Consider the following 22461-nt stretch of genomic DNA (forward strand, 5'->3'; position numbering starts at 1 on the left):
AAGGCTGATCAATAAGGGGTAGAAAGTGATACACAAATAAGTCAATATGCTTGATTCAAGGTTGCACATTGAAAAGAACTGAGAATTTACTTGTATGGGCAGATCTTTCAAGGCTCTGATATTTTTCAAATTATTTTCTCAGTAACCACTATTCAGTTATTTATCGCCTCCATTATAAGCATATCTTCTAAAGGCTAGAATTTCCAAATCCTGTTGACTAACACTTTATGGGCTGATACTAGGTCTTCATCCAGCTCTTATTTTAACAATTTGACTTTTTCAGGTATGGGGCTACAACTGTACTTGTGTATGAGCCTAGATAGACAGAATATACGGCTTTCTTGTTTTAAAGTGTTTTGGACCTTATTTATTGATGATTGATTGGTGGGATGTCCCTGCTTACACTGGCTCTTTAACTTCTGGAAAAAAATTAAACAGGTAGATAGTGAGAACATGCAACCACTTACAGAAATCAATAAGGTCACAGGCCTCTTGTATAAAATACAAGCACTAATCACAAAATAGGATATTACTTAGTCCATTTTATACCACCTGAAGTATAAATGCTAAATTGCATTGTTAATATTCTATAGGAATCAAAGATTGTATTAGACCTCTGTTGGATTAAGTGTTCTAGAACTTGGATTTCATTACTAATCAGCCATATCACTTTGGGTAAGATGTTTAACTCTCTGAGTGTCAAGTTTCTTATCTCTAAAATGAAGAAAATAAAGTCTGCCTCCCCATCCTTACAGGATTGTCTTGATCACAAAGTGAACACTACCCTCAGCTTCTGTTTGTCTGTCAAGGCTTTTTCTATTATTTTTTAAAGGAATAACACAGATGTACGTTAAAAGCAGAGAGTAAAGCAATGACTTGTGACTAACATTGCCATTCGAGAACAGTAAGGTAATGATCGCCCTGCCACTGTCTGTGCAACTCTTAGATCGATGCTGAACTCAAGTTCTAGTGGCCGTGTCCTATGGGGCCACTGAGTAAGGCCACATTTTTGTGGAAAAAGAGGGAGTTCTACTAAAGGGAGTGGGTATGCCTAGGATCAATCACAATGGGATAGAAAATGGAGTGTTTTCCTCTCTTGAGCCCACTTTCCTGGGCCTGGGTTATAAAAAGTGAAGTCAAGCTCCCAGCTGGTAGGAAGGACTCAGGGCTATGCAGGGAAACAGGATGAAGAGTGTGTAGTAAAGAATAAACCTTAACTCAAAGAGACTGGACTTTGCCCTTTGCTCCTCCTGGGAGATGATCTCTAAGCCCTTGGAATGTCTTGCCTGATGAGAGGGTCATTGTTTACCTGTAGGCCTTGAACCACACTGGATAGCCTAACGATGTGATTTACGGTGGGGTCTTTGGGCCATGGAGTATCCACTTGACCTATGGAGGGCCTGGAGACTAAAGGTCAGTCACACAAGCAGTCAGTCGTGTCTATGTGATTGAGCTCTAATAAGAACTCTAGACATTAAGGCTCAGATACGCTTCCCTGGTTGGCCACACTCCAGGTATGTTGTTACATATCATTGCCATGAAAAGTTAAGAGTCGTCTCTGGCTCCATGACTTCTAGCAAATTATTGAACCCAAGGGTGGTCTTGGGAACCCCTGAACTTTCTTTCAGTCAGTGTCAGAGGTGAGGATGGTTCTGAAGACTCCCGTACTTTGTAAAGGGGCCCCATGGGGATGGACTCAGAGCACCCTTATCGAGGAGCTTTGTTACTCTCTGCCAAATTCCTTTGGTTGTCTTGAAACTGTAGCAATGTCTTGTTATATGTCCATCACAGTCTTAACCCAAAAAAACCAAACCCATTGCCATCAAGTTGATTCTGACTTATAGCGACCCTATAGGATAGAGTAGAACTTACCCATAAGGTTTCAAAGGAGCGGCAGGTGGATTCGAATAGCCAGCCTTTTTGGTTAGCAGCTGAACGCTTAACCACTGTGAAACCAGGGCTCCACCATGGTCTTAACCTCCCCAAAAAGCTAAAGAGAAGATGAGCATGGGGTGGGTGGTGAATTAGGGGTCAAGAGCTGGGGCTGTGAGACCAGCCACCCCTGTCAGATTCTCCCTTTGCTGCCTTGGAGGATCAGGGTGCTGTTTTAACAAAGAAGCGGGCAGGTTTCTTTATAAACTGCTATATGTACCAATACCTGGGTCAGGTGCTTTCAAAGACTTGGTATAATCTAATTCACACAATGAGCCAGAATGTGACCATTAACCCCATCTTACAAATGAACAAAGCAACTCTAAGATGGTTAAGTAATTGTCCCAATGTTATATAACAGAAAGGATTTTATCTCAGGGCTTTTTGTGTCAAGTTCAGAGCTCTTTCAGACAACATCGAAGCATGTTTTCCATCATTTAAAAATGCCTACACACTTAGTCATCTACTGCGTACCTTAATTTTCTGTGCTACAACTTTAAAGGAACGTTAAATGCAGAATTACTCTTGGATGGAGACAAACCAAGGAGATACAGAATTTCTGATGAAGAGTCTATGTCCCCGACAATTGGTCACTTAGGCCCCACTGGGACAGAAAGCAGAGAAGTTTATATGTGACCATTGCAGGAACTTTGTGTGTTCTGGTGACAGGACAAGTTACAGTAGGTTAAGGTGGAACAAGAGGACTTTTCCCTTATTAGTGCTGGTTGGTATTTTACTGAATGCCATTTCATGTTGTTCTGTGAGCTAAATTATTAATGTAAGTTAGAATTGTTTATCTTCCTTAATCTTAAATTATTTTACCAGTAGGCACATTATGAATCTGGTATTTAAATTAATCTGACTGTGTTTAGAATTACACATCCTATTGATTATATATTGGTGTAGAATACAGACAAGTTTAAGACTTTTTACTCCTTTTACCTACTTAATCATTGCTCTTTCTACAGCATAAGGGCATCCCAGAGCACACAGGAACCTGTTCGTACATGTGGCTCAGGGGATGTGACAAACAGTGCTCACAGGGAGGCAGCAAGGGGAGGGGGCAGCAGTCAGAAGACCAACTGTGAGATCTGGCTTTACCTCTATCTTTCTATGAAATCTTGGCCAAGAGAATTAACCTCTCTGTGCTTCTCAGCTTATTCCTCTATAAAGCAAGGTTGATAGGAGGGTCCACCCAGTAGGGTTGCCAGATCTAGCAAATAAAAATACAGGAAGGCCAGTTTAAATTTGAATTGCAGAGAAACAATTTTTAGTGTAAGTATGCCTCATGCAATATTTGGGACTTACTTATACTAAAAAATTCCTTGTTGTTTCTCTGAAATTCAAACTTAACTGGCCTGCCTGACAACTGACTAAATGTGTATGAGAGAGTTACGCATAAGACACTGAACATGTTAGTCACTATATCATTAAGCTCCTCCCCCAAAACGAGGGACACATGCCTGGAAGCTGCACCACATACTCAGTGGTATATCACAACAGTTCTCTAAGAATGCTCCAGGGATCAATACCCCTTTTTCAGGTGGTTTGCAAGATCAAAAGTATTTTAATAATAATATTACATTATTTGCCTTTTTCAGAGTCCCTGGGTGGTGCAAATCTTTAACAAACTTGGCTGTTGACCCAAAGTTTGAAAGTTCGAGTTCACCCTGAGGTGCCTTGGAAGAAAAGCCTGGCAATCTACTTACAAAAACTAGCCAAGGAAAACCTTATGCATCACAATAGAACATTGTCTTTACTTATTTGGTTTGGACACTACATCAGGAGGGATTAATCACTAGAGAAAGACACCACATTTAGTGAAAAAAAAAAAAAAAAATTTTTTTTTTTTTTTTTTTAGTGAAGTAGAGGGCCAGTGAGGGCAGGAGAGACGCTTGGTGAGATGGACTGGCACAACAGCTGTAACAATGGACTTGAACATGTTAGAGATTATGAAGATGACTCCATGACAGGGCAACATTTTGTTGTGTTGTGCATAAGGTTGTCACGAGTCAAAGTCAGCTTGACAGCAGCTAACGACAACAACTCTGAAGGTAATTGTGAAAGTTAAGGGAGTTAATGTATGTAGAACTAGAATATAAGTAAGCTCCATCTTTGTTTTTATCAATTACTGGCACATAGTAGGAACTCAACAAATGTTTATTGAATATATAAAGTGCTTAGGGCAGTAGTAAGCCCTATATAGGTGTTAAGCATAATTTTTATTATTAATATTTTTGAGATGTATGTTTTCAATAAATGACTTTGGCACAGACATAAATCTGTGACTATTTGAGGTGACTGAGGGATGTTAGTTGCTGTTGAGTTGATTTGGACTCATGGCAACCTCATGTGTACAGAGTAGAACTGCTCCATAGCATTTTCAAGGCTGTGACCTTTCAGGAGCTGATCACCAGGCATGTCTTCTAAAGAGCCTCAGAGTGGGTTTGAACTACCAGCCTTCTAGCTAGTAGTCAACGCATAACCCTTTGTGTCACCTGGGAGAGGTGCTTTTTTGAGACCAGAGTCCAAAGAGCTTACCGAGCTCATTAAGATAGCCGCCATGTTTCCAGTCTGCTGGAAGTGTCCCTGTACAGTCTACCACAGGGCCTCTCTTCCCAGGATTCACATTTTTAAGATTCACAAACAGCTGATTGTTCTTTGACTGTTAAAAATATCAACAATAATAGATTAAAGAGAATACAGAATGGCACAGCCCGGTATTACTGTTCTGGGGAAAAGCAAATCCAAGCATATTTCAAGGACAGGTCCTTTAATGAATCTAAGCCAAGCGGCAGATGGGACCTTTTCTGACCTGCTGGGTCTTACAGGACAGCAGGATACATGCCCCCCAGCCCCAGCTATTTCCCTCAGGGCCTCAAGTTTTTCACTTCACTTTGTCACCCTCTGCCAAGTAGACATCATTTGGATTTATATGCATGGAATTTAGAACTGAAAAAATAAATGGAATTCTTGGTCTGAGCTCTGCCTATCAAAAAACCGTAGGGTCTTATATGAGTCACAGTTGACTCTAAGCAGTTTTCCTAGCCATAAACATGAGAATAAAATTATGTGCTGTGCCTCCCTCCCTGAATTTGTATTAGCATCAAACGGAATGATGAAAGTCTCTGGAGAATGTGAAGTGCTATTTAAATATGAGGCACTCTAATTAAAATTCAGCTCCATTAATTTAATTACTGCTGAATTAATTTAATTAGCTTAGTTTTCTGCTAATAAATCCAATGCCGTCGGGTCGATTCCGACTCATAGCGACCCTTTAGGCCAGAGTAGAACTGCCCCATAGAGTTTCCAAGGAGCGTCTGGCAGATTTGAACTGCCAACCCTTTGGTTAGCAGCATAAGAGAATGGGAATTAGACAATGGAGATTGGATATATTATTTGGGGCAATTGGAAGGGGGAAATGTCTGGGGATCCAGATATTGTAGGCAAGGTCTGGGGGTAAGTTGGCAGCTCTGGGTTCTGGACAGGTCTAGGTCTCCAACCTCTCTGTCCATCAGTTTCCTCATCTGTAAAATGGGAATAATAATTACTCTTAATTCACAGGGCTTGTGTAAAGAATAAATTAATTTATATTTCTAAAGTGCTGCTTAGAAATACTATGACCATTGTATTAGGCTGTTGCTAATTGACAATTTTTGACCTATAAAAATAGCAGTTTCATGTGGTTCAACCCAAATTAAAAAAACCTAACCCGTTGCCATTAAGTCGATTCCTACTCATAGTGACCCTGTAGGACAGAGTAGAATCGCCCCATGCAGTTTCCAAGGAGCAGCTGTTGGATTCTAACTGCCAACCTTTTGGTTGGCAGCTGAGCTCTTAACCACTGCACCACCAGGGCTCCTCAACTCAAATAAATGCATATTATTGTTGTTGTTGCTAAAGTACAGGTAGCCAGGGAGGGACACTAAAAGACAGGTGGTCAGAAAAGACAAACTGGGTAATTTTACCCAAGGGTGATTCTGCTATAGGTCTTTATGTTTATATTTATGTCATTATGAGACATTATTTTGAATCCTCTCTCTGTATTAGAAATTTTTTTTCCCAAGGAGGTAGAGACAGTAAGTTCTTGACTCATAGTCAGCTGTTTCGCCCATTGGCTGGGTAGCCATGTTTAGACATGACTTCAACTTCCCAACTCCCAGCTTTTTATCAGTTTACTTGAGATCTTATTACATTTGCTATAGGATTCTTTAGAAGGATAAATTAAATAATACGTGTAAAATAGTTAGAACAGCGTCTTGCCAACAGGAGCCCTCAGTAAATGCTTGTTTCTTTCCTCTTTCCTCTGCCCAACTTGAGCCATTTCTCCTTACCTTTGCAATGGTCATCCTGTCCCTATTGTTAACGTGAGGGGACGTGGCACACTGGGTAAGAGTGTGGTAACTAGGGTTGGTGAAGTAATGGCTGTTAGCATTTCCACCATTGCTGTGGGGAAGAGTTTCTGCAAGAAGAGAAGGAAAAGGTTAAGATGGCAGGCTCCCCTAAATCTGTGTGGAAAAAAGGGCCTCAAAATAACAAGAACAGATGGTTGGATGGCTTCCATAATGCAAGCTGGACAGAATCCCCTCCTGCCTAGCATACTCAGCAATGCTTCTAGAAGCAGCAGGTACCTGCCTTCCTACCTGCCTCCTGGAAAAGTGTGAAAGTATCCATAGACAACTGCTCTTTGTTTAGGGCCTTGTTGGAAAGGCATTGTTTTGAAACTATTTCTGCTGTACCTTTCCTCTTTTTTCAAGGTGCTTAGTTCTTGGCACAATAATTCTGCACTAGAAATGCCTTATTAATAAATTGAGTACATATTCCCCTGGAATTACTGTATTTATAAACACACGATCCAAAAACTCTTCAGTAATTGCCCCCCTAATAAATATTTAAATTTTCAAATTTCTCAATTTAAATACTTCTGATGACTAAGCATGTCGCTTAGAAAATTCTCCGTTACTATTATGGAGACTCTTTGTGACATCAAGGAAGATTCAAGAGTTTTTGTTTTTGTTTTTAATTTTTATTGTGCTTTAAGTGAAAGTTTACAAATAAGTCTGACTCTCATACAAAATTTATGAACACCTTGTTATATACTCCTAATTGCTCTCCCCCTAATGAGACAGCACACTCCTTACCTCCACTCTCTCTTTTCGTGTTCACTCGGCCAGCTTCTGATATCCTCTACCCTCTCATCTCCCCTTCAGACAGGAGATGCCAACATAGTCTCATGTGTCTACTTGATCCAAGAAGCTCATTTTTCCCCAGTATCATTTTCTATCCCATAGTCCAGTCCAATCCCTGTCTGAAGAGCTGACTTTGGGAATGATTCCTGTCTGGGCTAACAGAAGGTCTGGGGACCATGACCTTCGGGGTCCTTCTAGTCTCAGTCAGACCATTAAGTATGGTCTTCTTACAAGAATTTGGGGTCTGCATCCCACTGCTCTCCTGCTCCCTCAGGGGTTCTCTGTTGTGTTCCCTGTCAGGGCAGTCTTCGGTTGTAGCTGGGCACCATCTAGTTCTTCTGGTCTCAGGCTAATGTAGTCTTTGCTTTATGTGGCTCTTTCTGCCTCATGGGCTCATAATTACGTTATGTCTTTCCTGTTCTTCATTTTCCTTTGCTCCAGGTGGGTTGAGACTAATTGATGCATCTTAGATGGCTGCTTGCTAGCATTTGAGGCCCCAGACGTCTCTCTCCAAAGCGGGATGCAGAATGTTTTCTTAATAGATTTTATTATGCTGATTGGCTTAGATGTCTCCTGAAACCATGGTCCCCAAACCTCTGCCCCTGCTACGCTGGCCTTCGAAGTGTTCAGTTTATTCAGGAAACTTCTTTGCTTTTGGTTTATTCCAGTTGTGCTGACCTGTCCTGTATTATGTGTTGTCTTTCCTGTCACCTAAAATAGTTCTTATCTACTATCTTATTAGTGAAAACCCTCTCCTACCCTTCCTCCCTCCCCCCTCTAGTAACCATCAAAGACTATTCTCTTCTCTGTTTAAACTATTTCTCGAGTTCTTATAATAGTGGTCTTATACAATATTTGTCCTTTTGCAACTAATTTCACTCAGCGTAATGCCTTCCAGATTCCTCCATGTTATGCGATGTTTCATGAATTCATCGTTGTTCTTGATTGCTATGTAGTATCCCATTATGTGAATATACCATAATTTATTTATCCATTCATCCGTTGATGGGCACCTTGGTTGCTTCCATCTTTTTGCTGTTGTAAACAGTGCTGCAATGAACATGGGTGTGCATATATCTGTTTGCATAAAGGCTCTTATTTCTCTAGGATATATTCCAAGAAGTGGGATCGCTGGATCATATGGTAGTTCTATTTCTAGTTAAGGAAGCGCCAAATCGATTTCCAAAGTGGTTGTACCATTTTACATTCCTACCAGCAGTGTATAAGTGTTCCTGTCTCTCCACAGCCTCTCCAACATTTATTATTTTGTGTGTTTTGGTTTAGTGCTGCTGGTGTGAGATGGAATCTTATTGTAGTTTTGATTTGCATTTCTCTAATGGCTAATGATCGTGAGCATCTCCTCATGTCTATGTTAGCTACCTGAATGTCTTCTTCAGTGAAGTGTCTGTTCATATCCTTTGCCCATTTTTTAATTGGGTTATTTTTCTTTTTGTAGTTGAGTTTCTGCAGTATCGTGTAGATTTTAGAGATCAGATGCTGATCGGAAATATCATAGCTAAAAACTTTTTCCCAGTCTCTAGGTGATCTTTTCACTTTTTTGGTCAAGTCTTTGGATGAGCATAGGTGTTTGATTTTTAGGGGCTCCCAGTTATCTGGTTTCTCTTCTGCATTGTTAGTAATGTTCTGTATACTGTTTATGCCATGTGTTAGGGCTCCTAGCGTTGTCCCTATTTTTTCTTCTATGATCTTTATTATTTTAGATTTTATATTTAGGTCTTTGATCCATTTTGAATTAGTTTTTGTGCATGGTGTGAGGTATTGGTCTTGTTTCATTTTTTTGCAGATGGATATCCAGTTGTACCAGCACCATTTGTTAAAAAGACTATCTCTTCCCCATTTAACTGACTTTGGGCTGTTGTCAAATATCAGCTGCTCATATGTGGATGGATTTATGTCTGGCTTCTCAATTCTGTTCCATTGGTCTATGTATCTGTTATTGTACCAATACCAGGCTGTTTTAACTACTGTGGCAGTATAATAGGTTCTAAAATCAGGTAGAGTGAGGCCTCCCACTTTGTTCTTCTTCAGAAGAGATTTCTGAAGAACAGCCTTCGTTCCTGCTAATACCAAATCTGTTTCTTACATTATCTGATTTGCCATTCAGTTAATGATTCATGTGGGCCCAGGAGAGCTGGAAGGCACAGTGGAAAGCACTCAAGGTCAGGGACAGACCTGGCCCCTGTCTCTGGTCTGCTCTATGACCTTGGTAAAGTTATGACCCTTGCTCCTCATCTTCCTCCTCCACACCAGCCACATATGCTGAAAGCAAAGCTTCTTCTGGGTTGAAATTCTCTCAGTCTAAAGCAATTATGTAATGAACCCAATTTTAAAACTTTCATATACGCAAACAGAATGGCGATTTTACTACTGTTGAGATACAAAGCACATCTCTAACAATTTATAGCTTTTCCAAACCCAAGGCTAATTGACAAAAACAATTGATAGTACAACCAAACACCCAGTTTCACAGAACTGGTATGGAATCCTCTGTGCTTTTATAGGAGCAAAATACCTCTCATAACTGCAGTCTTACCTGAAATGGTATAATCTGCATTGATGACCCTCATAGCAGGGGTGTAGGTAACTGCTGGCATGTTTGATTCCTTCCCCTTCTGCTTATGTCTATAAATAATGAACAATGCCAGTAGGAAGAGAACGACTAGGACAAGAATGACGATGCCTGCAATGGCCCCGATCTGGTAGGAATCAGCAGGGAGAGCAGTACTGGTTCGGCTTAAGCTGTTCAGATTTCCAACTATGATAACACCAGCTAGAGAAAAGAGACTCAGGTAAGAATGACAACGTGCAGGATAAATATCTGATCTCTATTTACAAAATTCTCACACTGTGCTAATAATGCCTGGATACTTTCACTTCATGAAATCTTAATTTGGAAACCGAGCAGGAAGGAAATGCAAACATTCCTTATTTTTAGATGTCATGGGCTTATCTGTGCCCAGAGAAAGCCTGCTCTGAGCCTCAAAAAAGAGACAGGCTTTCCTGAACCCAAAGATTCAACAGTAAGGTTTGAAAGCTTCTCACATATTTCAGATTAAGCACTTTGGGTAATAATTTATCTAATTTTTATTTGGCTTTATTTACTATCCACTACTCAGCTTATGAAGGGCTCAATTCTAAGTGTTCCAGCTGCCTGACTTAATCTTACCTCTTTCCTTAGCATTTCTAACAGTAAAAGTGATTTTCTTTTTAAACAAGTATAACTTCATTATAAATCTAGTCCAAGGACAGGATCTTCCTTGTGCTAATTTCAATAAGCCTTTTATCTCAGATGAGATTGTTCTGCGCAAAGTTATTTTCCAGAACAGAAAGATTCCTCTTGATAATACCTGATAACAGCAGGTATTAGAATTCAAAATTCAGCTTTACATGGTTCTTCCTCATGGTCCATCCAGTGAGGACACTAAAAATATGGACTGAGAGCCAAGAAATCTGGGATCTAAAATAAATTTTTTTTGTAACTTTGGACTCAGATATTCTGAATTTTTCCCTTAAACTCTTGGGCTGCAGTTTCATCCTCTGTAAATGAGGAAACTGACTTCCATGAGGCTACTCCCAGCTGATATGTTCCCATGATTTTACAATTCTAAGTGTTAGAAGACCTTCTCATAAAACAGTCTTCCCTGAAGCACAGACCACCAAGACCAGTGTAGTGAGATATATTGCAAAATACATTGGTAATAATGATGTGATCAAGAAACATAACACTGTATTGTTATGACAGTAGAACGTAATTTATGGGCATGTAAAATTCACTGTACGAACAAAATTAAAAACTGTAAGTATGAGTACCTATACAATCTGCAGTTTAAGATGATTCCAGCTACAACACTGTAGGAATCTTCTAAAGCCTTTTACAGTCCATCAGCTTATTACTTACTAAAGAGCACCACATGCACTAGGAGCTGAGGTTCTCTGAAAGATCCACCAGAAGCACTTTCTCAAAGGCTCTGTCCACTCCGGAATGAGAATTTCTCACCCCAGAATCAGAATTGCCCAGATGGGACCAGGCATGTGCATAACAATAAGCATTCCCAGCTGACTATGATACCCCAGTTAAAAACCATGGGCACAAATTTCTTTAAAAAATTAAGCATACACCTACCCTATGACCCAGTCATTCCTCTTCTAGGCATTTACCCAAGAGAAATACTGCATTCTCCACAAATAACGTGCCCACATAAATAACATACCCACATATACAATGCATATAGTGTGCCTAGGGAAATAATACACAAAGAGGTTGAGCGGTTGGCAAAAAAAAAAAAAAAAAAAATGTAGAATGCGTGTGTTATTTGTGTAAAAATACAGTAAAAGCATATGACTATTCAAAGACTCATTCACTAATGTTCACAGTAGCTTTATCTGTAATTGCCCCAAACTGGAAACAACCCAAATGTCTACCAATAGCTGAATGTATAAAAAACTTATGGTATATCTATACAATAGAATACTACCCAGCCATAAAAGGGACTGATCTGTTGGTACATACAACGATGTGATTCAATCTCAAAATAATTATGCTGAGTAAACGAAGCCAGTCAAAAAAGAGTACAGTATGATTCCATTTATAGGCAATTCTAGACAATGCAAACTAATCTACAATGAGAGAAAACAGATCAGTGATTGCTGGGGGCCTAGTGGGTAGTGGTAACTGAGATGGCCATGAAGAAACTTTTGAGAGTGGTGGATATATTCATTATCTTTACTGTAGTGATGGTTTCTTGGGAGTGCACATATGCCAAAATTTATCAAATTGTACACTTTAAGCGTGTTTTTATTTTATATGCCAATTACACCTCGATAAAGCTGAAAAAAACTTGGGCACAATGGAAGGTACATGAGCTTTAGAATCAGACAGACCTGGCCTTGACATATTTTGCATACTGACTATGTGACCTTGGGAAAATACTCAGCCTCTGTGACCTTTACTTTCTTTATCCGTAGGACAGCAACAATAAGACGCATTTGGGAATAAATTACAGATACGCCTTGCAGAATTGTGGTGAGATAATGTAAGTGACGATGCTGAGCACTGGCTGGTACGTGGTGGTCACACAATAGGAGGTAGTTGTTATTATTCAGTAGTAGCATTACCTTGATCACATCGTGCCCCCTTCCATCCTGGGCTGCAGTAGCAGGTCCCGGTGATGTGGTCACAGGTGGAGTTGTTCAGACAGTCACATATCTGACGACAGCCGTAGCCATATGTTCCGGCAGGGCACTCTGGAGAAGGAGATCAAAGGCAACTGTAGCTGCCTAGGTTTGAGAACCTGCAGCATGGCTGTCTCTTATGGTATGACCCTGTACATGCAGAGGCAAGGCTCCTTCTAGCAGCTCCCTGCCCAGGCAAGATGTCCCAGAGTTGTGCTGTATTCCCTCCATCAAGGTGGGACTCACAGCTCAGGCTGTGCTGGGCCAGAGACTGAGCTGCTCAACATCATATAGCCCTTAACCATCACCTCCCTGATGGTAACAAAGAAGAAGCTGAAAGCAGTCTGTGGAGCACTGACGGAGCTGATGAGGATAATCAATAGGGGCAATTTGAGAGGAGTGCTCCAGGCAAAAGTGTGGGGTCGACTGGGACTAGGCTGAAAGTATACACTAGAGGTGCTTCCTTAAGAACATGTACATTTTACTGTAGGTACAGGGATCCTCCTAAAGGTATTCTGACTTGGTCGAGCTGAGAGTAGGGGAAGGGGCAGCAAGTTTCGTTAATTTCCTGGTAAAAGTTTCTTGTTGTTATTAGGTTCCCTGAGTCAGTTTTCAGAGTAGAACTGCCCCGTAAGGTTTTCTAGGTTGTAATCTTTAGGGAAGCCAATCACCAAGTCTTTCTCCTATGGAGCAACTAGGTGGGTTTGAACCAACAACCTTCTGGTTAGCAACAGAGCACTTAACCATTGTGCCACAAGGGATCCTTAAACTTACCACAGAATGGCTCAAAATTTGGATTTGGAGGTTGAAGACTGAGAGACTAAAACAGTGAGACTCTTAGGATGTGGTCTTAATAGCAGTCAGTTTGGGCACAGATTTCAACAAATAGCGTCTCATTGCCGTTGAGTCAATTCTGACTCATAGTGACTCTATAAGACAGAGTAGAACTGGCCCATAGGGTTTGCCAAGGCTTTAATCTTAACGGAAGCAGACTGCCACATCGTTCCCCTGTGGAGTGGCTGGGGGGTTCAAACCTCTGCCTTTTGGTTAGCAGCCGAACTCTTAACAACTGAACACAAACTGCATAGTCACTTAAACCTAAAAATCAAGATGAAATACTGATGTTGTTTTTAAAACTAGCAGCAGGGGGAGATGTGCTATTATTATCAGAGTTTTCTGTCAAACACAAGGTTTCTGTTTACAAATGAGCATTGGGAGAATTCTCCAAAAATAGAAAAAAAAGACGTTTTAATTTGATGTTCAGAGTAATCACGGAAGCACTTAAGAGGCTTTTATTTAATAAGATCTTAACCAGGCTGGCATTCAGGTGAAAGTCAGTTTGGAGTCTATGTTGGTTTCTATGCATATGTTTAGACATTTATACACATAAACCAAAACCAAACCCACTGCTATTGAGCCGATTCTGACTCATAACGACCCTATAGGACAGAGTAGAACTGCCCCACAGGGTTTCCAAACAGTGGCTGGTGGACTGGAACTGCCGACCTTTGGTTAGCAGTCAAACACTTAACCATAGTGCCACCAGGGCTCCTATACGCATACACATAGTATTTATATACACAAGGAGGAGTGCGTATGCAATTGTATGACTTAGTATCTGTTTTATGATTAAATGAACTAGCAGTGCAAACTTAAAATTGGGCCATCTTTGTCTGTGCTGATTCTTGGTTGTCACTCCTGTTGTATTTGCTAGACAGGAGCAGATGCAAAGATATTCCAGGGTTTCACACATAAGGCTGCTGTAACCTGGCTGACCAGTGGTGCTGGTGTGGTGCTGGTGGAGTGAACAGAGATAAATAGACGCCTTGTTGCCAAAGCCCTGCTACGTTATCAGGCTTTCCTGGCCACATGGTGCAATTTTTGCTGCATCCCTCTCAAGAGCACGCCCTTTGTTGAGCTAGAAATGTCCAGCACCTTTTCTGGCCTTTATGGAATTTACTATAGGAGGGTGAGCCCCATACAGCTCTAAGCCCTTATTTATTCATCTTGGCTACTGAATGAAGGTCACAGTGGAAAGGCACGAGAAACTACTATGAAATAGTTAAGACTAATATTCTTAGACCCCTAGAGGCAGGTGCATAGCTGGTGGGTGGAAATGGAAAACAGGGATGGGTTATTCCAACAAAGAATTTTAAGGCAGTATATTCTTATGAGGTTAAGAATCAGATAAAAAGATGTTAGTGGGCACAGTGTAAAAGCACTACCTAGAGAAGGTTGTCAAAAGGGTAGAAATGTTTACAGGGCTTGCTTCCTCACCCACAAGCGGGGCTGCTGGCCCTGGGCCTCCAGCTTCTTCTCCCCCTGCACCCCCAGCCTGGCACCACCTAAGGCACTCCTCGCCTGCCCATGTGGAAAGCTGACAGGTGCTTTTAAAGTCCCAAGTAGCCAGGTTCCAAAAATAAGAAGGAGAGGATAGGAGAGCCAGAATGAACAGAATGGAAAACTTGAATTCTGTCTTCATTCCTGTAGCCACGTCACCTCCACCCAGTTAGTCAGAATAAGAATTTTGAGGGAAAAGATTTCCAACAAGGATCCCAGAACTGCCCAGTCTCTGGCAGGGGAAGTCAGTGATGCTGGTAAGTAACCAGCCATCATGTCAAACAACACAAAGCTGAAAGTTCTGCCCTAATATTTTCAGGTGTCTAGGAAGATTGATTCTAGCGAAAAATGGTACCTAGTGATGTTACGGAGTCTCTGGATGGTACAAATGGTTAACGAGCTTGGCTGCTAACAGACAGTTTGGAAGTTCAAGTCCACCTAGAGGTGCATTGGAAGAAAGGGCTGCTAATCTCCCCCCAAAATCAGCCATTGTAAACCCTGCAGAGCGCAGTTCTACTCTGACACGTATGGTCATCATGAGTCAGAGTCAACTTAACTGTAAGTGATGTCACGCGCTCGTACTCACTCTGCTCACAGTGCTTCCCCATGAAGCCAGTGCGGCAAGTGCACTGCCCAGAGATGTGGTCGCAATCAGCTCCGTTCTGACACTGGCATGTCAACGCGCAGTCCTTTCCATAAAACCCCAGAGGGCATCCTGTGCAAGGAGGAAGAACAACCAGCAGTCAAGAGGCCTCAGGAGAAAAAACACAGCTGGTGCCGCCAACATATTTGTGTTTAAACTTAAGTTCGCCTAGCCTTTAGCCAGTACAGGGTGAATATAGACAATAATGCATATCTCAGCTTATCGCAAAGTCTTCTGAAGTCCAAAGACAAGACTTTTGAAAAGAGGTTATAATTCATGAGCAGGAAGCAGAATAGTCTCTCATCTGGCAATTTAGCCTTTCCTGGTATCCCTGGAGGCAAGATGAGCATCTTTGAAGAAAGCAACCCCAGAACCCTGTGGAAGTATGGGGCATTTCCTCTCATTCTTTCACTCAACCACCAGAATCCTGGATCCGAACTCCATGGAATGAAAGGAATATATCAAAATTACCTGTACACTTTTATTCACAGCACAAAATGTCTCTGCTACCAGAGTTGCCCGCTATATCCCTTACTAAGTTAGAAGAGATTATCACCTTCACTAAAGACGTGTGGTTCAATGCTTAACCTACAAAACTGTACTTCACAGGTGTGTTGTAAGAAAGCAGTAAGCTCTCTCATGGCCCCACAGTTTTCAAGGCTCAGACTAACAGACTCTTGGGCTGTGGACATGCACAAGCCCTGCTGGCTTACATGGGCTAACTGCTGCCGCACTAGAGGGCTTCAAGGCTCTCTGGCGTAATGAAAGCTGGAATCCAGACAGGTTCGAGAGTTGTTCTCAAGCATCACATGTGTTTTTTATTTTTTCTGACAGTGAGTTTTTAATGGAAGCCGAACTTTAAGAAGCAAAGGCACTGCACAGATGCTGGCAGGCGATGGCAACCACCATCACCAGGTATTTACTTAGCACCTGCTCTGTGAGGGTTCTTTTCATGTATCCTCTCATTTAATCCCTACAGTATCCCTGAAAGGGAGGGATGGATATTCCTACCCAATAGACGGAAACAGAGGCCCAGAAGGCCCTAAGTCACACAGTTCCCAAATGACAGGGCCAAGATTTAAATGCAGGTAGATCTGATTCCGGACCCCATGTTCTTCCTACCATATCATGCTAGTTCCACTTAAAAATGGCTTTCTGTTGGAAAAATATTAATAATAACTTTTTAGAAATATTAATTCTAGATGAATATTGTTGTTGTTGTTGTTAGGTGCCATTGAGTCAACTCGAACTCATACCAACACTATGTACAACAGAACAAAACACTGTCTGGTCCTGCCCCATCCTCACAATCATTGTTATGCTTAAGCCCATTGTTGCAGCTGCTGTGTCAATCCATCTCCTTGAGGTCTACCTCTTTTTCGATGACCCTCTACTTTACCAAGCATGATGTCCTTCTCCAAGGACTGATCCTTCCTGACAACATGCCCAAAGTATGTGAGATGTAGTCTCCCCATCCTTGCTTCTAAGGAGCATTCTGGTTGTACTTCTTCCAAGACAAATTTGTTCGTTCTTTTGGCAGTCCATGGTATATTCAATATTCTTCGCCAATACCACAATTCAAAGGCGTTAATTCTTCTTCGGTCTTCTTTATTCATTGTCCAGCTTTCACAAGCATAGGAGGTGACTGAAAACAGAATGGCTCGAGTCAGGCACACCTTAGTCTTCAAGATGACATCTTTGCTTTTCAACACTTTAAAGAGGTCTTTTGCAGCAGAGTTGCTCAGTGCAATGCATCTTTTGATTTCTTGACTGCTGCTTGCATGGCTGTTGATTGTGGATCCAAGTAAAATGAAACCCCTGGCAACTTTAATCTTTTCTCCATTTATCATGATGTGGCTTATTGGTCCAGTTGTGAGGATTTTTGTTTTCTTTATGTTGAGGTGCAATCCATACTGAAGGCTATGGTCTTTGATCTTCATCAGTAAGTACATCAAGTCCTTTTCACTTTCAGCAAGCAAGGTTGTGTCATCTGCATAACGCAGGTTGTTAATGAGTCTTCCTCCACTCCTGATGTCCCATTCTTCTTCATTTAGCCCAGCTTCTTGGGTTATTTGCTCAGCATATAGACTGGATAGGTACGGTGAAAGGACACAACCCTGGCTCACACCTTTCCTGACTTTAAACCACTCAGCATCCCCTTGTTCTGTCTGAACAACTGCCTCTTAACCTATGTACGGGCTCCTTGTGAGCACAATTAAGTGTTCTGGAATTCCCATTCTTCTCAATGTTATCCATAATTTTTTATGATCCACTTAGTTGAGTGCCTTTGCATAGTCAATAAAACACAGGTAAGTATCTTTCTGGTATTCTCTGCTTTCAGCCAGGATCCACCTGACATCAGCAATGATATCCCTGGTTGTGCGTCTTCTTCTGACTCCAGCTTGAATTTCTGGCAGTTCCCTGTTGATATACTGCTGCAGCCACTTTTGAATGATCTTCAGCAAAATTTTACTTGTGTGTGATATTAATGATATTGTTTGATAATTTCCACATTCGGTGGGATCACCTTTCTTGGTAATAGGCATGAATATAGATCTCTTCCAGTCGGTTGGCCAGGTAGCTATCTTCCAAATTTCTTGGCATAGATGAATGAGTACTTCCGGCACTGCATCCATTTGTTGAAACATCTCAACTGGTATTCCCTCAATTCCTCGAACCTTGTTTTTTGCCAATGCCTTCAGTGCAGCCTGAACTTCTTCCTTCAGTACCGTTGGTTCCTGCTCATATGGTACCTTCTGAAATGGTTGAACATGGAGCAATTCTTTGCTTCCTGAGTCGTTTAATATTTTCCCCATAGAATCCTTCAGTATTGTAACTTGTGGCTTGAATTTTTTCTTCAGTTCTTTCAGCTTGAGAAATGCGTGTTCTTCCCTTTTGGTTTTCTATTTCCAGGTTTTTGCACTATATTTATTTTGTCTTTTTGAGCCACCTGTTCAACTCTTTTACTTCATCATTTCTTCCTTTCACTTTAGCTACTCAATGTTCAAGAGCAAATTTCAGAGTTTCTTCTGACATCCTTTTTGTTTTTTTTTTTTCTTTCTTGTCTTTTTAGTGACCTCTTGCTTTCTTCACGTCTGAGGTCCTTGATGTCATTCCACTACTCGTCTGGTCTGCAATCATTAGTGTGCAACATGTCAAATCTATTCTTGAGATGGTTTCTAAATTCAGGTGGGATATACTCAAGGTCGTACTTTGGCTTTTGTTGACTTATTCTAATTTTCTTCAATTTCAACTTGTAAATGAGCAATTGATGGTCTGTTCTGCAGTCGGTCCCTGGCCTTGTTCTGACTGATGATATTGACCTTTTCCATCATTTCTTCCCACAGATGTAGTCGATTTGATTCCTGTGTATTCCATCTGGCAAGGTACACATGTATACTCACCATTTACGTTGGTGAAAAAAGGTATGTGCAATGAAGAAGTCGCTGGTCTTGCAAAATTCTACCATTTGACCTTTGGCATCGTTTCTATCACCAAGGCCATATTTTCTACCTACCAATTCTTTATTTCCAACTTTTGCATTCCAATCAACAGCAATTATCGAAGCATCCTGATTGCATGTTCAATCAATTTCAGACTGCAGAAGTTGGTAAAAATCTTCAATTTCTTCATCTTTGGTCTTAATGGTTGGTGCATAAATTTGAATAATAGTCGTATTAACTGGTCTTCCTTGTAGGCGTATGGATATTATCCTATCATTGACAGTGTTGTACTTCATGATGGATCTTGAAATGTTCATTTTGACGGTGAATTTAATGCCATTCCTCTTCAAGCTGTCGTTCCCAGCGTAGCAGACCATATGATTGTCTGGTTCAAAATGTCCATTTGAGCTCATTAGTGACTGAGATATCAGTGCTTATGTGTTCCATCTCAATTTGGCAACTTCCAATTTTCCTAGATTCACACTTTGTACGTTCCATGTTCCAATTATTAATGTCGTCATTTTGAGTTGTGCCACATGAGCAAATAAAGGTCCCAAAAGCTTGACTCCATCCGTGTAATTAAGGTCAACTCTACTTTGAGGAGGTAGCTCTTCCACAGTAGTCTTTTGAATATTAGAAATATTAATAATAACTTCGAAGTACTTTTCTCCAAGGAGCTCAAAAACTTTACCTATGTATATATTATCTCCACAGAAATCTTGGGACAGTCTCCCTCCTTTCCAAATCTCTCCTTTAAGTCACAGCTTAAGGTCTACAGCCCCTTTTAGAAAGTTTCAAAAGACTTGTTTGGCCTGTTTTCTAATCAGCATTAAACAAGGATTGCCTTAATTTCTGACTCAGCTTTCCTCCTCAGCTCATTTCTTGATTTTAAAATTATTCATTATTATTAATGATTATCAAAAATCGTGCTTTCTTATCTTGTCTCCTTTATTCAACTGAAGGCAAGAGGGTAGAGAACAGTCTCTCTTCTCAGTGATGCTCATTTGTGGAGAACTTTGTCCTTTATATCTAAAAACCTCATAAAAACCCCAGTGCCGTCGAAAAACCTCATAGGAAAAGAAAATATATATAGACACCTCTGTAGTTAGGACACTGTGGGAGCACAAAATGGGAAAATGAACTAGAGCAGTGATTCTCAAAGTGTGGTCCCTGGGCCGCAGCATCACCTAGAAAGTTGTTAGAAAAGTAAATTATCAGGTCCTACCTCAGACCTACTATAGATTAGGTACTCTGGGTGTGGGGCTCAGAGCTTTGTGCTGTAACAAGCCCTCCAGGTGATTCTGAAGCTCAGTAAAGTTTGAGAACCAGCAAACTCAATCTTTTCCAAGAACGCACATTAACTCAGGCGGTGAGGCTTGCTGTCATCACTACCTTCCTAACCACTATACCTATTCCAACCTTTGTGGTGTTAGAATAAATGACAAGGGATTTGATCCACATAAACAGAGTCTGGTAAAAAGAGGGAGAAGAAAGGAGCTGCACACCATCAGGCTATAGCATGGCTCCATCTCAGTGTCCTGATATAATATACAGACAGAATAGTTGGAATGTGACAGCTCTTAGCCACTTGGAGACATTTAGATATCTAGAGGTCATTGGCTAGACCAAACACCCCAGTGGTGAGTCCAGATCATGCATGCAAAGGGCAAGGCTATTTTCTCCTTGGATGTGGCTTCCATTGGTCAGCCTCACAAGGCTCGTCACTTACTCTGAGTGCAGTAGAGCCCTGTCCAGCCAGGAGTGCATTTACATTCCCCATCATAGGCGCTGCAGAAAGCCCCGTTGTGGCAGTTGCAGGTGTGGATGCAGTTTGGGCCCCAGTGAGCAGGTGGACATGCTGAAACCACAACATGCACAGAGAGGTTTTGTTAGAGTCCTGAGGCCAGCAGCACGCAGACCGAATTCCATCCACCCTCACACACCTCCTTGCATATGAGAGCTAGCAATGTGCATCAGGAAAGAGAGAGCACAGTGCCCCAATTCTGCACTCAGACCCAGACGGCAATGCTGACCACAGCCACCATCACTGCAGACATATGTGCACGCTTGCAGTTTATAGAGTGAGGCAGGAGGAGAAAAAACCATCTCAAGTTTACAGATTCAGTTATTTAACAAACACATTCAATGCCTACTATGTACCTGGCAATGTTCTAAGCACAGGGGAGATAGCAGAGGACAAGACAAAGTTTGTACCACCTCAGGAAGCTTATATTTTAGTAGAGGAGGTAGGCAACCAACCACCAAACCAGCCAATCAAAAAAAAAACAATGGCCATAAGTGCTATGAAAAAAATAAAATAGGAAAAGGCAGGCAAGAATGATGGGAGCTACTCTTTTAGGGAAGCACTCTCTAAGGAGAGGACATTTGAGCAGCGATCAGATGGGAAAATGATTCGACTTGAGAAAGGTCAAGGGATCCATGTTCGTACAATTTGTGTCTCTGATCTCTAAATCCTGCACTTTTCACTCTACTCCAGAGTTGTCACTATAGGCTCATTTTAAATGTTAAGGCTCCCAGTAGTATGCAAGAATTGGTTTACTCAAAAAAGCTTGTAACTGGAAGAAAAATATAAAAATATATATATAACTGGAAGAAGCAGGAAATAATAAAACGAAATCATTAGGAGTTACTGCCAATTGAAGAAGAATCAGAAACTCAGATAAAGTATCTGTGAAATAGTAATCCAAGATTATGGAGTAAAATGATTTGATTTACAAAAAATTCTTTTTTATTTGTACTAATGCTTCAGGGACATTATAATTGCTTAAAAAGATGTCCACCTATAGTTTCTATGTGTTTACCCAGTAAGGAATATGGACCATAAAGGCAATAAATAAATCAGAAATAAGTAAAAAGATGAAAAAGAATTCTTCCATAATTCTGTACATCATTTTTGCCCAAGAGCAAAGGAAAAGTAATAGCTGACACTCGAGGTCTGGAATGAACCTTAGAACGAGTGAATTTTGTAAGTACGACATCCTCATTTTACACATGACAAACTGAGGTCCAAGAAAGGTTAATAGTGATTTGTCGAAGGTTACACATATTAAAAATAACATTTGTTATATGTTAGGTAAATACAGCTTCTCTGTTTTATTTATTTTTCTAGCAGTTTTTTTTTTTTTTAATGTGCTTTAGAGGAAGGTTTACAGAGCAAATTAGTTTCTCATTAAACAATTAATACACATATTGTTTTGTGGCTTTGGTTGCCAACCCCATGACGTGTCAACACATTTCCGTTCTTGACCTTGGGTTCCCCATTAACAGCTTTCCTGGCCCTTCCTGCTTTGTTGTTCTTGCCCACGGGCTGGTGTGCCCATTTAGTCTCATTTTGTTTTATGGGCCTGTCTACTCTTTGGCTGGAGGGTGAACCTCAGAAGTGACTTCATTACTGAGATATAAGGGGGTTCGGGGGCCATACTCTTAGGGTTTTGCCAGTCTCTGTCAGGCCAGTAAGTCTGGTCTTTTTTTGAGTTAGAATTTTGTTCTATATTTTTCTCCCGCTCTGTCTGGGACCCTCTATTGTGGTCCGTGTCAGAGAAGTCAGTGGTGGTAGCTGGGCACCATCTCATTGTGCTGCACTTAGCCTGTCGGAGGCTGTGGTACTTGTTGTCCATTAGACCTTTGGACTAATCTTCCCCTGTGTCTTTGGTTTTCTTCATTCTCCCTCGCTCCATATGGGGTGGGGCCAGTGGAGTAT

The 22461-nt window shown here is 41.1% G+C and overlaps 1 protein-coding gene across 2 annotated transcripts in view; it reads right to left on the reverse strand.

Annotated features, from left to right (window-relative positions):
* The window catches only part of MEGF10 (multiple EGF like domains 10), a 179121-nt gene that overhangs the window by 4335 nt on the left and 152325 nt on the right, over window positions 1-22461 (reverse strand). For both annotated transcript variants that reach the window (XM_049873371.1, XM_049873381.1), the window contains exons 17-22: window positions 20470-20598; window positions 15241-15369; window positions 12258-12386; window positions 9676-9912; window positions 6267-6394; window positions 4474-4597 (exon numbers count right to left, since the gene is read on the reverse strand). In XM_049873371.1, the coding sequence (XP_049729328.1) occupies window positions 4474-4597; window positions 6267-6394; window positions 9676-9912; window positions 12258-12386; window positions 15241-15369; window positions 20470-20598 (876 nt within the window). The remainder of the gene's footprint in view (window positions 1-4473; window positions 4598-6266; window positions 6395-9675; window positions 9913-12257; window positions 12387-15240; window positions 15370-20469; window positions 20599-22461) is intronic.

The sequence above is a fragment of the Elephas maximus genome, chromosome 2 (genome assembly GCF_024166365.1).
Source record: "Elephas maximus indicus isolate mEleMax1 chromosome 2, mEleMax1 primary haplotype, whole genome shotgun sequence".
Classification (NCBI taxonomy): domain Eukaryota; kingdom Metazoa; phylum Chordata; class Mammalia; order Proboscidea; family Elephantidae; genus Elephas; species Elephas maximus.